This window comes from Pelmatolapia mariae, linkage group LG10_11 (genome assembly GCF_036321145.2).
Source record: "Pelmatolapia mariae isolate MD_Pm_ZW linkage group LG10_11, Pm_UMD_F_2, whole genome shotgun sequence".
Lineage (NCBI taxonomy): Eukaryota > Metazoa > Chordata > Actinopteri > Cichliformes > Cichlidae > Pelmatolapia > Pelmatolapia mariae.
Window position 1 is genome coordinate 14,649,089 of NC_086236.1, and position 15,653 is coordinate 14,664,741.

General features: G+C 42.9%; 2 protein-coding genes across 3 annotated transcripts; both read right to left on the reverse strand.

Moving 5' to 3' along the window:
- Positions 1–269: 269 nt before the first annotated feature.
- Positions 270–7,603, reverse strand: LOC134635708 (endosialin-like). 2 transcript variants are annotated; one of them, XM_063485181.1, is made up of 3 exons: positions 3,857–7,603; positions 3,317–3,771; positions 270–2,159 (listed from the first exon to the last, which is right to left on the reverse strand). In XM_063485181.1, the coding sequence occupies exons 2-3, from the start codon at positions 3,747–3,749 to the stop codon at positions 433–435; spliced, it is 2,160 nt and encodes a 719-aa protein (XP_063341251.1). In that variant the 5' UTR covers positions 3,750–3,771; positions 3,857–7,603; the 3' UTR covers positions 270–432. The 2 variants fall into 2 exon arrangements, with proteins under 2 accessions (XP_063341251.1, XP_063341250.1); XM_063485180.1 differs by having other exon boundaries at positions 3,317–7,603.
- A 120-nt stretch (positions 7,604–7,723) lies between these two features.
- On the reverse strand, positions 7,724–15,499 carry LOC134635709 (CAAX prenyl protease 2-like). The gene is made up of 8 exons (XM_063485182.1): positions 15,273–15,499; positions 15,098–15,200; positions 13,837–13,920; positions 13,199–13,277; positions 12,942–13,109; positions 12,434–12,505; positions 12,226–12,288; positions 7,724–12,129 (listed from the first exon to the last, which is right to left on the reverse strand). The coding sequence occupies exons 1-8, from the start codon at positions 15,380–15,382 to the stop codon at positions 11,909–11,911; spliced, it is 900 nt and encodes a 299-aa protein (XP_063341252.1). The 5' UTR covers positions 15,383–15,499; the 3' UTR covers positions 7,724–11,908.
- Between the last annotated feature and the right edge of the window lie 154 nt (positions 15,500–15,653).

Consider the following 15,653-nt stretch of genomic DNA (forward strand, 5'->3'; position numbering starts at 1 on the left):
AAAATCCTACAAACTCGTTGGGCTTTCACTCAACAGCGCCTCCTGCCCTTCCTGACAGACCTACACTATCTCCTCCTCTTCATTTCTGGCCCTGATATTGAAAATTTGGCTTAGGAAAAATCAGCAGTCTTTCAGCTGCTTAGCACACAGAGCTTTAAAACCACAACCACGCATTCTTTCCTTTCATCTTCATTTAAACCAACACAAAGCACACAAAGTTTCTTCAGTTTTAAAGGTTTTTATTGAATTCTAAAAAAAAACCAAACAAACAAAAACCAAACGAAAAAATGATGGCAGACTACATTATTTACAAAAGCTGTGCAAGAGGACAAAAATGAAAAGTTTTCTTGATGAGTGGATAGCAGTTTTAGACAAATCTTAACAGACATTTGCATTTTAAGGACATCCGTGCGTGTTTGATTATTTTTGGTTTCATGCTTGGGTTTTCACTTCCCTCCTCTCAGGAGGCGTTGTGGGGAGTATCCAGCGATAGCAGTCTGAAAAGCGAAGGCTCTTGTCCACAGCACAGCTGGTGCAGTAAACAATCCCCAGAGCTAGCATTACTACCAGGAACACACACAGGGGCACCAGGAGGGCCACGAGCAGCCAGCTCTTGTCGTGCTTCCGTTGACCTTCAGCAGACTCTGCTTCTGCCGTAGCTTTGACGCTAGCTTCTTCTGCACCATCCATGTTAGGTTCCTCTGAATTTGAACCATTTGCAGTGTCCTCTGCCACACCTGGACCAGAGTCTCTACTTCCTGCATCAGCATCCACGCCATTATTAATTTCATTGTCTATGTTGCCTTTTTGTGTCGGGGACGGGGAAGTCTGATATCCCCTGGGTGACAGGGTGTCCCACTGGTTTAGGTGATTTCCTGACCTGTGAGACCCATCAGGGGGAAGTCCTTCAGGGGCCTCTGTCACCCAGTCAGCATCAAAATTGGTGTCAACTTCAAAGTTTGGGTCAGGAGTGAATGAAGAGGACCAGGGAATATCATGGTCAAAGATGGCTACATGAACAGAGTTACCCGGGTCGGGGGTCAGAGTAGAATACTCTTCGTCTTCAAGCGAAGGCTGGCAGGAGTGTCTGTCTAACTGCAGGTCGTAGCCATTGTCGCAGAAACACTCGTAATCTCCGATGAGGTTGAGACAGTGCTGTTGGCAGGGCGACCCCCTTGCACACTCATCTATATCTACACACTCTCCTTCGCTGCCCACCTCATAGCCAGCATCACACACGCACCTGAAGGACCCCACTGTGTTTTCACACACACCCTCACAGCTGCCATCATCGAGGCATTCATCCACATCCACACACTCGCCCTCGTCGTCTGGCTGATACCCTGAAAGGCAGGTGCAGTGGAAGGTACCTGGGATGTTGACACAGAGCTGGGGACACGGTCCTTGCTGACATTCATCTACATCGGAACACCTGCGGCCATCTGGAGCCATTTGATAGCCTGGGGGGCATGTGCACCGAAGACCCCGTTGGGTCTCCATGCAGTTATACTCACACCCCATCTCCACACAGGCCGGGTTGATGTGAGGCAAGTCGGTGGGACCTGCAGAGTCAGATAGCTCAGGTGGGTTGGTTTGGCTCAGCGTGTCAGGCTTGCAGCTGTATCCATCCTTATCTATTGTGAAGCCCTCAGAGCAGTAACAGTAGTAATCTGTGTCTGTGTTCTGGCAGTGCTGCTCACATCCGTGGTTCTTGCTACACCAGTCTTGGTTCTGTGGTTCCTCAATGGGTGGACAAAGTGGAGAATCGGTGGACCAGCCCACTGTTTCGTCATCTCTCTGGATGCACAGAGCGGTCATCTCAGTAGGATCTGGATTTGCGCCGTCTGCAGGGCATTGCACGGTGGCCACAGACCCAAATGGCACATGAGTCAGCAGACTACTGACAAGGTAAAATGGGGTGGTGTAAACAGGTGGACCTCTACCCTCATCTTCAAGAGGTGGGCACATGCCTTTGTAGTTGTACTGGCAAACATAGCCATTCAGTGGAACCGAGCAGGAGCCGTCAAGCCACTGGAAGTTTTCTTCGCTCTCACGCCCGCTCTCAGATGTGTGAACAATCATGGAAACGCAGCGATAGACTCCACAAGTTGATGGGGAGTATTCTTTGAGCCAGTTGGTGAACTGGACATTCTGGTCTCCTGTTGTAAAACACAAAGACAAAGATTAAAAAAAAATAAAATATGCAAGTTTACTGTGTATTTGAGGTTTGAGAGCTACTTGACACATTTAAAGGATGACCTTTATCATAAATAAAGATCCCATATTTACAGTCTACATGTGCTGATATTGTCATATTTGGAAAATGTTCTGTGCAGTCATTAATTGCATTCAAATGTGTATATGTGTGTGTGTTTGTGTGTTTAAAATTTGCCTCTAGGAGTCGCCAAAGTCAAAACAAAGTCTGACTCACAGGCACTTAAAAAAACCCAAAAAACGCCACAGCAAAATAATGTTGTATTCTACCCCCCACAAGAGTGGAGGTGGGGGGTGGGCCCAACAAAATGATGGGGAGGTTTGCCTCTAAGCTGTTCTGTTAACAAGCAGGCTGCAGAAATGCCTGCAATATATATTTAAGGAGTTTGTTTACTCTCTCAGGAATGTGCTGCAGTGGTACAACCTAGCACAACCGTAAACACTGAAATCAAGGTTAACTATGTCATATGGAAACATCTGAGTGCACACATATGTACATTTACAACATTCACGGCCAATTCCTCCACAGTAAATAAACTGTTTGCAACAAACTAGGCAGAAAAGTCTGCATCTGCAGTTACCTTAACGGGTGTGAAGTCTTAGTATCTAGTTACCACTATATGGAAAAGAGAGCAAACATGGCTTTGTAATTTGGTGACGCCAGTCCTTTAAATTATGACTGAAGAATAATAAAAAAGGTTGCATTTCTCTTTGGATTTGATTTCCAACAGAAGAACAAGGCAGACACTTTGAGTGATGATAAAAAGCATCTGTTTTTTAAGTGGGTGAGGTTTCCATAATGACTAAATCAGACTGAGGGGTAGCAGTGAGGTCAAAAAAATGGATTCCACATTGTCTACTGCACCAGCTCTGTCTGTGAAACAAAAGTAGTTCATCTAAATACCGTCCAGCCAGACTGGCCGAGGTATCAAAGTCTGACAGAGAGATTATAGAGGAACATATAGCGTGACACCTGTAGGTTTTAATTTAAAAAAACTAAACATATCAACATAAAAGTCTATTCAAACTCTATTAAAATGGTGAATGGCTGTCAATGTTATAAAGAGTGAAAGCTCAAATTTCAAAAAAGATGAGACTTTGCCTGTGACCCAGACGAATCCTCTGAGCGGTCGGGTGGATGAACACTGACGTGGAGGTCTGTGCAACCCAATCCAGAGGTAAAGCTTTGACTCGGATCCCTGTGTCTCGATTGCTGACAGCAGCTCGTGGACGACAGCCGCAGCTTCTTGGTTATAAATCGTCGCCAAGGTCCCTCCGCGCTCCCGGCAGCTGCGCCCAGCCTCCCTGAAGGTCTTCTTCTGGAGGAAGACAGCGTAACATCCTTCTTGGTAACAGACTCCATCGCTCTCCATAAGCGGAACTTTCTCTGCTGGCTTCTCCCTCTCTGCTTCCCTCAGCCTCTGAGCTCGGCTTCCAGGAGCCAGACAGACCGTCAGCAGCCACAGCACGCACAGAAGACTCATCCTGCTGCAACTGCTGCTGCTTCTGGTGATTGTTTGCATCCTCCAAGACATGAAGTTTAAACTACACCAACATCTAAATGAGAATGCCAACCTTACTGTCAAAATAAATACTCCAGTAATGCAGCTGGTTTCTTTTCTGCCCTGTTATTGAAACTCACCTGAGCCAAACTGAGCTTCTATTGTTAGTTTTACAAATTACCGCTTTCCACTCCAGACTTAACTTTTTTTTAAAAGAAATAAATACATAATTTGGTCTAAAGGAGCTATTTGAAGCTATTTTTCTTTGCCTTATTTTATCTGGGATGGCCAGATTCTTCAAAAATTAAGGCACTGCAGTGTAAAATAAATCCATTCAAACTGCCAATACTGCTGCCTCAGATTTTATAAGAGCTTACTACAAAATAGATTGAACTGAAAGTCCGATAGAATTAACCCCAGAATGTCCAATTTAGTCCAGTAGAGTCCAAAAAACAGTCCAGTGAGTTACCAGTAGAGTCCAGAATTAAAAAAAAAGATTGAATGGGTCTATCTATCCTTGAGCTAAGTCCAAAATAGATAAAGTTTATCCTTGTATGAATTTAGGTGAATTTCTGGGACAGAAATCCTGCACTGCATCTGATCCTGCTCAGGCTTTCAAGCCTCTGCAAAGTTCTGAGAGAACCTCAGGAGAAGAGAAAGATGGGGGTGGGGGGTGGGGGTGTAAAGGCGGAGAGGCTACGTAGAGGAAAAAGCAGAGGGGGCTGGTAAAGTATGTGAGACTATGAGGGAATAGTTGAGGGGATGATGGGTTAGTGGGGCTTGGGAGGTGGGGAGCAGGGTTGGTATTGAAAACCCTCAGAGTGTGTTATGAAAACCATACGGCACCATTCTGTCCCCCATCTTGCCAATGGCTTTGGACACACGTATGCAGTCTCACACAGCCTTTAAGCCCTGCACAGCATCCACAGGATGGAAAGTGTCTCCAGCATTGTGAGATGCAGAATTTGCCCCTCTTCTTCTGACTCTTTCCCCCACCTGCCTTTCAGATTTTCTTCCTCTCAGTCTGTCATCATCTTTTTCATTTCTCTCTTCACTTCTAATTTTTTTTTTACTCTTTTCTCTTTCTCTTCCATTTCCCTCCCTCCTCTCTTTCCCCCGTCTTTCTACGAAGTCCATACCAGCTGGAAGACTTTACAGTCCAATGGAAACATTTGAGTGTGGAACAGAGGTATACCTGTTGGACTGTTTGTTGGGTTCATTGCTGTTATAAAATAACTTTGAATGTGCACAGATGTTTAAGAGAATGAGTAGGTGTCCTTGTGTGTGTGATTTTGTGTGGATGGTTGCCACTCGGGGGCATATGGAGGAGAGGAAACAGGAAATGCCAGATGTGCATCAGCTTGACCTCTCAGTAACTGGGGAGCAGGAGTGACTTGAGGGGGTACCTCCCGTCACATGATCTGGACGTGATGAGTGGCATGTCTGGAAGCAAAGTCAAACATTGAGATGGAATTTTTCCAAAGAAAAGTATGATCTTTCTATTTTTCCTTGTGTTTATGTAAAGAGCGAAGCCAAAGAACATTTAATGAAGCCGACAGCTGCAATTTGAAGATTCAGGTACTGAAGGGAACGCTGCTGATGGGCACAAACAGCTATCGGTGAAGGTCCACCGTGCACAAGACTGCTGAACTGCTGAAAGCTAAAACACTGCTCATCGTGTTTCTTTGTGGGAAGCTTGACCTGCCACATGTCAATTACAAGCAGCTTTATGTCATTGCTTCACTCTCCAACTTTCCTCTTGGTCTGGCATAAAAAGGCTTTTTGATACAAATTTAAACATGAAAGCATGATTTCACCTCTGTAGCCTCTTAACAAAGGATGATGGGATGGAAAAGTCACACTGCATGCAAAGTTGAACTTATTAGCTACACATTGACTGTGTGGCTAATCCAAGCCACACATCCAAGGCCGTGTTTTCCCAGTGTACAGCAGATGAGTCGGCTGGCTGTGCTGTGATTGTGTTGGCAGGCAGACCATACACAATCTTACAATTCAGCAGTCTTTTCCAGTTATGTAACAACCACTGGAACTTGGGGGAGAACAAACATAAAACCTCAGGATCCTGGAGAACCTAAAGAGCCTTTCGATCTTGTTCCCCACCTCCCTTTCCTCCTTTTCAACATCACTCATCCTGCTCCTGTCTCTCCCTGCTCTCCCCACTTCTCCTGCTTTTCTTGGACTACCCCAACACTCAGCTGTTTCTCCCTTTCCTTATTATTCTTTCATTCCCCGTGTCTCTCCTTTATTTTTCTTTGAATTCTTTTGCTTTCCCCCCTCTCCTTCTTCTCCTCAGGTTTAGCTATTTGAGCAACCAGATCAGCAATCTTTTCCCCAGAACCCCAGTTTTCACCCCAAACTTCTGTTTATTCAATCATGGAGCCTGATTAGCCACGCCCCCTGGCCTTATAGCCCCGCCCCAGAGACAGATTCCAGAATTGTAATTGACAGAACAGACAAAACCTCTCCTTTCCATAGCCCTGCGCTCCCAATCCCCCCTCTTCACATTAATCTAAACACAGTGTGTCCAAGACCTCTAATGGAACATACAGAGCTCTTGATTTAATATGTGCCGCCCCCTAGGTCACAGCTTACTTTCTACCTCCTTGACTCCGAGCCGCTTGCCACATATCATTACTGGCTCTGATACATTCTCAGATTCTGGATTCCAAGCAGCTGAACTGTACCTTCCAGCTCCAAAACCTCTCCATTTCATTTTAACCACTAATTCATTTTTTAACAGCCTGGTAGCTGTTCTTGATCTGATGTTCTTCTGTGGCCACTAAACCTTATATGTCTTATATGTATAACACACTTTGGGCTCTTTTTCCCATATGGAAAAGAACATGTGACATGAATTTTAATAGACTGCAAGAAGCTCACATCTCCCCTCAGCAGGTAAAATTTTCACCAAATTCCTAATAAACAAATGCAAATGCCAACTGAAGCTAAATGCAGTGCCAATGTTGATGTGTGCACACGGACACAATGAAAGAAAGACAGAAATCTTACTTTTGTGAACATGAGTGTCTGCACCAAATTCCATTCCAGTCTGAGTTTGTTTCACTTAAAAATCACAGATGTGAAGCTCACGATGGCATTACAGGGAAAAACAAAGGGATTGCCAAAGTCAGCAAAGTTCATGCGGTTGAAACTGTGAACTTTGACCTTCCAGGGATAAGCCAAGACTTCTGGGACCATAAATATATGGACACTAAATCATGGCATGGAATCCAGCAGTTGTTTGGCTTGAAACACTTAAAAACAATTAAACAGTTACTTCACCTTCACTAGGATCCTTTTTTTTTAAATGTGAAATATTCTCTCAGATGAAAGGAAGAGCCCAAAAAGTGTTATTTTGAACTCGCTGGACTAAACTGTGTATGTTCTCCCAGAAGGCTGTTGGATGGATCAGTGAGTCAGTAGGATAAATCTGGGCAGATACATTGAAAGAGCCCCAGATGCTTTAGCGGAGCTGCTCAGTGTCAAACAGATCACCCTGCAGTTATACTGAGGAACTTTCAGGTGTGAGTGTGAGAGCAAGGCATTCCTGGCAGAAGAGAGCTCTGCTGGAAATGCCTTCACCCACATGGATTTTTATATTTAAGGACTGGTTGATTTTGCACAAGAATCTGTGTAGAGTGCTGTATATAGAAACTTTTAATTCTTATGTTGTGACATAATTGAAATATATAAAAACACTTTGCTACCTACAATATAAACTTAAGATAATATGATACAGTTGGAAGGATGGAATGAATGCAAGCCTTTAAATGCTAATAGAATCTTTTTGGGACTAAACAAATTAGTTATGCCTCTGTTCCTGAGCTCATCTGATGCCAGTGAAACTGCTTAGTTATTTCCTCATGGTCTTGGGTCACGGGAGTACAGAATCGCACCATTCAGGCCTATTGCAGCATCTGTGCCATATCAAGTAGAGCAGGACACGTCACGTTGTTCATTTTTCCCAACCGCTGGTGTTTTAAGACACACACACACACACACACACACACACACACACACACACACACACACACACACACACACACACACACACACACACACACACACACTGAAACAATTAGCAGTGGCCTTGTGGTTAAATAATAGACTGTAGGCATTCCTGGTAATTTCAGTGGAGGAAAAAGAGGATACTTTTATCCACTTCTTCTACAACGTCCACATGCTTCATCTTTCACAGGAGACACAAATGCCCTCCATCCACACCCACACTGTCAACAAATCTATACCACAAACATCTGAACCGACCAGGGTCGCTCTCCAGTTGTTAAATCGCGAGGAGATCAATTCCCGTTGGTTATAGTCTACAATTACTGGATGCATCGGCTAAAAATGTATGGACGGTTTTGTCAGCTGCAAGTTGGTAAATAAGCATTGAAGCTATGTCAAAGCAGTGAAGGTGTCTCATTTGATTTTTAACCTTTACGTATTAATAGTTAAATCATCACACAGTGCAAACATCGCCTCAACTACAGGCTGAAAATGCTAAAAAGTTCCTTCATTACTTGCTTACCTGAAAAACAAGATAAAACATTCTCCACCAAACTCTGCAGGTAAAAAAAAGAAGCTTAGCACAGCGAAATAAAAAGGAACATGAGTAGCAAAGGATAAGGAGGCAATGATTTATGTATTATTAACTGCAATAGGAGTCAGCTGCATGTACAGAATCACACATGTATAAACAAACCTCAGACAAACAGCGAGTCAAGGTTTAAAAACTGCTGAGAGGCAGAATGGGAGGACAGAAAACTGGGAGAGGATAATTCCTGAAAGATTATTTCTTTACCAGATGACAGGCTCAGCTTTTCCATAGACACACGCATGCACACATGGACGACACTTCTCTGCTCTGCATTTCACGATACAGTAATATTTCTCCAGGGAGGGAGCATTCGTGTGTGCGCGTGTGTGTGTTTGTAATGGTAAAAGCATCAACTGCGAAAAGAAAGGAGAGGACACAAAAGGAGAAACAAAGAGACAGACGGGCGTCTGATGTGTAGAACGGTCATGTGTCTGACTCATTTCTGCACCGTTTTATATCCTGGAAACTTCACATTTTGCACACATCCACGTCCCTCATTTGATCCGGGCTCATTTTCCTACTCTTTTTCTCTCAAAAAACAGCTTTTCTAAAGTAAATAAGAAAAAAAGAAGTCTAACCAAAGTAAATCACTCCCTAAAACAATGCAAAAATATGCATTTTTCCTCTACTGTCTTTGTTTAATACTCCCAGCCATGAAGCAGGTTCCACCTTTTTCTTTCAGAAGCTTCTTACAAAAACCTGCTGCCAAGTTTGAGTCAGTGCAGCAATGTCCCACAAATTTAGTAGACCTTGTTGAGCTGGAAAGATGCCAAGAATCACTGAGTTGAAATGTAGGAAAGCGAAGCAGGGAAGGAGCATGCTGACAAATGAGCAGTCTAGCCCCGAATAAATAAAGATCTGGGAAAAAAAAGCTTTTTTAATCCTTTTAAATCTGAAATATTCAATCCATCCAAGTGTGACACCCGCGGCTGACGCTACAACGTGAAAAGGAGATGCTTGTATATCATACATCATGAGCCGTGTGTCATTTTCAGGTGCAGACAGCTGCAGTCGGATAAAGCTAAAAAACTGCCCAGCGCCAAACAATAAAGGTGAAGCTGCAATGCTGTGGTATCGGCGACAGGATGAGATTGACTTATGAAGTGATTTTGGTTTGGAAGAATGTGTAAAAGTGAAGGTAGGGCTTATTTTTGTTCTATCTCGTTTCTGTGCTTCATTTTGAAGATGATCCCTAGCTCTGTCCTCATCTTAGCCAGCAGCACTTTGAAACAGTGTTATTTGCCCAGCTGAAACATCAGTCAGAGTTCAAATTCAAATCTTTTAATATTGTAGGTGCAGTATACTGTTGTCTTATGTGCATGATTTAATGCCAATTTGAGAATGAATTTGGATGCAAAAGCATTTTGAATGCTCAGTGTAGTTAAAGTTGCCTTAATGAATCCACTTAAGTCAGTAAGTTTTTGGCAAGAGATGCATTTTTTGTAGTTTTGCCTCTGTACACCACCACAGGAGATTTTAAATCAAACAATATAGATGTGATTGAAGTCCAGATTTTTATTTATTTTATTTTTTAAAGCTTTAATTCAAGGGGTTTAACAAATGTATTGCATTTACTGTCCCCCCATTTCAGAGGTTGAAAAGTAATTGGACAATCTCCCATAATGTTAATACTTGGGTGGTTAGGCTGAAAGTCCTTTGCAGTCAATGGCTGGCCCTTACCATTGAAAAATATCCCATTTCTTTTCTTTGCGAAACTCTTGGGTTGCTTTGAGCCAGTATCTATTTCACCATGAAACGCTGTCGAATCAGTTTTTGCAGCATTTGGATGAATCTGAGCAGAGTGTACAGCCTTGAATGCTTCAGTATTAATCCTGCTATTTCTACCAGGAGTCACTACATCAAAAAAAAAAAACAACCCTCCACTAGTTACCTGGTTTCACTGAAAGCCATATATTATCATATCATAACATTACCTCCACCATGCCTGACACACTGTTTCTCTCCTTCTACTAACTTTTTTCTTGCCATCGTTCTGGTAGAAGTTATACTTTGTTTCATCTGTCCAATATTTTTTTTTCTGAACTGTGCAGGCTCTTTTAGAGACTTTACCTCTACCTACTGGAGAATCTTCTTACATTGTTAGATATTGTAAAGATGTTTTTCTTAACCATTTCTTAACCATGGAAATAATTCTGTCATCATCCACTTTCATCTTCTGTGGTCTTTCAGGTATTTTGGTGTTGCTGAGAGAACCAGTGCATTCATTCTTTTTAGAAAGACTTTTGATTTGGTCAATTCAAAAGTTACAAATTAAATAGTTTGATACAACAAGAGAACAGGCCTCAGTGTGGTACGAACCTGCTTATGAGTCAACTGTCCAATTCATTTTGAGGCTCTGAAAATGGGGAACGGTAATTCCTAAACAGCCAGTATAATATGTTTGTTAAAGCCTTTGAGTTAAAGCTGAAAGTCTGTGCTTCAATCACATGTGGTTGAATCCACTGTGGTGGTGTACAGAAGCACACTACAAAAATCAGATCTTTTTTTGCTGCAGGAGCGTCTGTACATGTGGTTAAACAGGCAGCCCGTATGCCAAAGGCTGTTTGTGTTCATATCTGCCACAGACCATCTCCTGCGTGTCATTTCCCCCACTTTTCTCCTTTTCCATCTAATAAAGGCTTAAAAAAAAACCTTACCAGTTGAAATGGGATTAAAAAAAACTTTAGTCAAGACCAGAGTTTACTGACTGAAGAACAGCTAAGATATGCACGTAGTACATGTGCAGAAACATGCGTGACTTTACCCCTCTGTTTTAATTTGTAAACATCTGTCTGACTCATAAATCTTAATTGTCCAATGCAACCTTTAACCATTTCCACAGACCCTGAATGACCTCCTCTCCCTCCTCTCTGCTACTTCACATTTTCAGTTTCCCTGGGGAAATACTTTAAGCTTCTTCCCCCTCCACTTTTCCTTTACATTTCTCCTTTATTTTCTCCGCTTTCCTTTTCTCCGCCCACTCCAACCATTTTCCCTCACTTCTTTCTGTATTTACTGCTACAATCTGACTGCCATAGCCTTATTTGTCCTAATAGCACACGTTTTAGTTGTGCCTCTCACTTTGGTTCCCTTTGTGTATTTTCTGGCAACATCGTCTGTGTTTGTGTCTGTCTCCATCTCTCTGTCTGCATGTGTTTTTTTCTACTGCCTTCCCTTTCACAGTTCATCTGTTTTTCTCAGCCATGCACGCGCGCACACACACACACACACACACACACACACACACACACACACACACACACACACACACACACACACACACACACACACACACACACACACACACTCTTTTTCTCCCTTTTAACCAGGGAAAGTTGTACTGGCATTGAGTTTCAATACAGTAGGAAATATTTTTGACCATGCAGGAAATGTCTAAACTGCTCTAATCATTCTGCTCTCATGCTGACCAACCCACGCACAGACATATATACACGCATAGATTTTCAGTTTTGTTAAAAAGAAAAAAAACCCAGCAACTTTTTACATCACAAAATGAAATCCAGAGTAAAAGAAGGAGAGCTGGAGCGCATTTAACTTAATTCGATTTCATTCAGCAAACCGACGCTGGAGGGGGAGCCAGGCTGCAGATGGGAATGGGACCATAAAAGTACTGGTCTGTCAGTGGGAAGAGCAGCACCAGAAACAGCAGGCCTCCTATCAGATATGAGAAGAGCAGAGCTGAACTGTGAGGGTGTTGCAGGGCAGAGCTGATGTCAGGCAGGCCCTGACTGTTGCAAAATGAATGGCACAAAACTGGACCGACAACATGCCCTTAAAAAACAAAACAAAACAAAGATTTCAGATGAAATGGGTTGATTAACGTAGGCTAATGAGTGACCAAATTATCGTATAGATCACATATCTTACCAGTTCTCATGAATATAAAGGCAGTAAAAGCACCAAAAACAGTTGTGTACAAGAACTGCATCCCTGTGAGAGAAAAAAGATGCAATCAAACTGCTCAGTTTTAGTTTTATCAGTCCATGTCACATAAAGATGATCAAAATCAAGCTAAAAGAAATGAGTCATCTTGCTCTGATCATAACAACATGGTTTGCCTTTTCATCTAACTGACCTGCCACCAGAAGGATGACACTCATGCTCTCTTTCCCAAGGCGTTGCTCCTCTATGACATGGTGGAAATGAGCTAAAATAAGGCAGTTGACATTAATGGCAGTAAAACCAAATGTAATGTAACACTAGCAAACATAGATTTGGCAGAAAAAATGAGGCACAAAATGCAACATTTATTATTCTCTCCTCCTTAGTGGCATGTGCAGAGGAAGGGTGGCGACTGGATTGGACAAAAGAGGGTGAATATGGAGCTGCCAGGCAGGAGGAAAAGAGGAAGATCACAGAGAGTGTTCATGGATGTAGGAAAGGAGGACATGCATAGGGTTGGTGTGACAGAGGAGGATGCTGGAGACAGGGTGAGATGGAGGCAGACAATCTGCTGTGTTGACCCCTAAAGGGAACTGCTGGAAGAAGAAGTAGTCTCTCCAACTTGGTGTTAAAGTTTAATCTGAAATAGTTCAAATATATGCAAATATGTTTTTTTTCTGTTTGAAAACTTTTTCACATACCAACTCCAAAGAACAGTGGAGCTGTGACGATAGCGCCTGTGGGTCCCGTGCAGGGCACCAACATAGGAAGCATGGCCCCTCTGAACACCAGCTCCTCTGTCACTGGTGCCACCACCTGGTTTCTGAGCCACACTGCGTCCCCCGCACACCGCCTCCATGACTGAACATCTGAGGGAAGTGCATGAAAGCACACATGTGCAGCTCTCTGACTCCAGTTAACCCGACATAACATTCAGTTATTATAGAGACAAACGTACCCAGTGCACACTGCATTTCCCCGGTGAAGCCTTTGGGGTTGTCCATAGCGGAGTGAACCAGTGGGCCGAGATAAAAAACCTGACGTGGGTGAGTAAAACCAGTTGTTTATAAAATCTAGAGGATGTAAATAAAAAAAAAGATTAAACTGGAAACTACAGGGTACATTTGTCAGTGAGTGGTTTAAACTCGCCCATGGGGATATTATTGCAGAATGCAGACATTTAATGGAAGTTGCAAAGCTAAGCTGAGGCCACGCTTAGCAGGAATGGAAATAAATCTGCCTCAGCATGCCTCAACTAAGCATAAATATAATGCTGTATGAAAGAAACGGGATCTACAGATTACTGTTTGAAGCTACTGAAAAACTCATTGACTATGGTTTTCTTCATTTCTGACAAATCTTATGGTAATGATGTACATGTAAATAAATCCTGGGTTTTCATCTGTAAGTATTTAATGTGCTCTACATGTAAAACTTCAGAGATATTTGTGCCCTCAGTTAAGCAATTTGAAATCAGTGCTATTCTTCTTTCCATATCTAATGAAGCAAAATGTTACAAATGTATGCTAAACAAAATTTATATTAATATTCTGAATGCAGAATCAAGTTAATCAGATATGGGACCCCCTGACTTACCATAGTAAGTAATAAAGGTAATATGGATGCAGCAAACAAACCGTCCATGCGAAGTCCCATCAACTCCCACACAGACACGTCCGCCTGAAGGGCAAAATGTGTTTTAGGAACCATGAGAATGAAGTTTAAACGAGTCCTGTGTTTAGGACATTAGCTACTAAAGCCTGCTTGAGATCAAAATACACTATATTGACTGGGAATGTCAGCAACTCAGCCACCAAGTGGTAGGTCATGTAAAATCACAGAGTGGGGTCAGTGGATGCTGAGGCGCATAGTGCACAGAGGTCACCAACTTTGTGCAGAGTCAACTACTACAGACCTCTGAACTTCATGCGGCCTTCAGATTAGCTCAAGAACAGTGCGCAGAGAGTTTCATTGAATGGGTTTCCATGGCCGAGCAGCTGCATCCAAGCCTCACATCACCAAGAATAATGCAAAGTGTCATATGCAGTGGTGTTAAGCACTCCGCCACTGGACTCTAGAGCAATAGAGACGTGCTCTGTGGAGTGATGGACAATCCGATGGACGAGTCTGGGTTTGGCGGTTGTCTGACTGCATTGCGCCAAGTGTAAAGTTTGGTGAAGGGGGGATTATGGTCTGGGGTTGTTTTTCAGTTGGGCTGAGCCCCTTAGTTCCGGTGAAAGGAACTCTTAATGCTTCAGCATATCAAGACATTTTCCCAACTTTATAGGAAGAGTTTGGGGACGAGGGTGACTCCTTCCTGCTCCAACAGGACTGCACACCAGTGCACAAAGCAAGGTCCATAATGACATGAATGAGCAAGCTTGGTGGGGAAAAACTGAACTGGCCTACACAGAGTCCTGACCTCAAACTGATGGAACACCTTTGGGATGGAAGAATGGTCAAAAATTCCCATAAACACTTCTTCTGTGGAAAGCCTTCCCAGAAGAGTTGAAGCTGTTATAGCTATATCATAGCAACATCACATTAAACCGTACGGATATTTCAAGTTCAAGTTGAGTTTGAAGAAAAACAAGCAAATACTTTTGGGAATATTGTTCATAACATTTAATTTTAGATGAGCAGTAATCACATATTTGATTTGATTGGTATAGAATAGTGATGGAAAAGATCCTTTACTCAAAGGTAGCAATCGGGCAAAATAAACAAACAGATACAGAATTTAATGATAGGTGGAGTTTAAATTGTCACACAGTTGAGTTAAACTCATATTGCTGAAACTTGTCGGGTCACAAGGTAAATCCTCCAGGGGAAATGTTACTATCTACAGTATACTGACCTTGACATCAGCCCAGTGTATCCATGTCTTCACGACTGCAGGTGACACTGCAGAGACCAGCAGCACACTAGCACAGCGACGCTTTATCACACTGGGATGATCCCTGCACGCACAGTTTAAGTTTAGTTGTCCGGCCTAACAGCACTTCTCTCATGCCTGCTGATGAGTTGTATACCTTGGTGAGCTGCTTCTCCAGACGTACAAACTGCCAACGTAGAGACAAGCCAAGAATAGGCAGCTCAGCAAACCCAGAAAACACCTCGGGTGGGTGTTCTCTACCTGCATGACAAACGTGAGGGTTTGCAATCACAACTTCAGCTGGTTCTCCAGGTAAGCGGCGGCTAACAAAGGAGTGCAGATTCATCCCGCTTTGGATCGGCTCGATCCTGTCAGTCATTTCAGATTAGTGAGTCCTGGTGATTAGCTGATTAGCTCTAATGCTCTACGAAGTCCAGTAACTGCACGCAAAAAAACAAGCTCATTCAGGTAAACGGTACGAGTGTAAACAAGACCAAGTGCAAACAAACATAATACATAACAGTAAATATTCAATTTT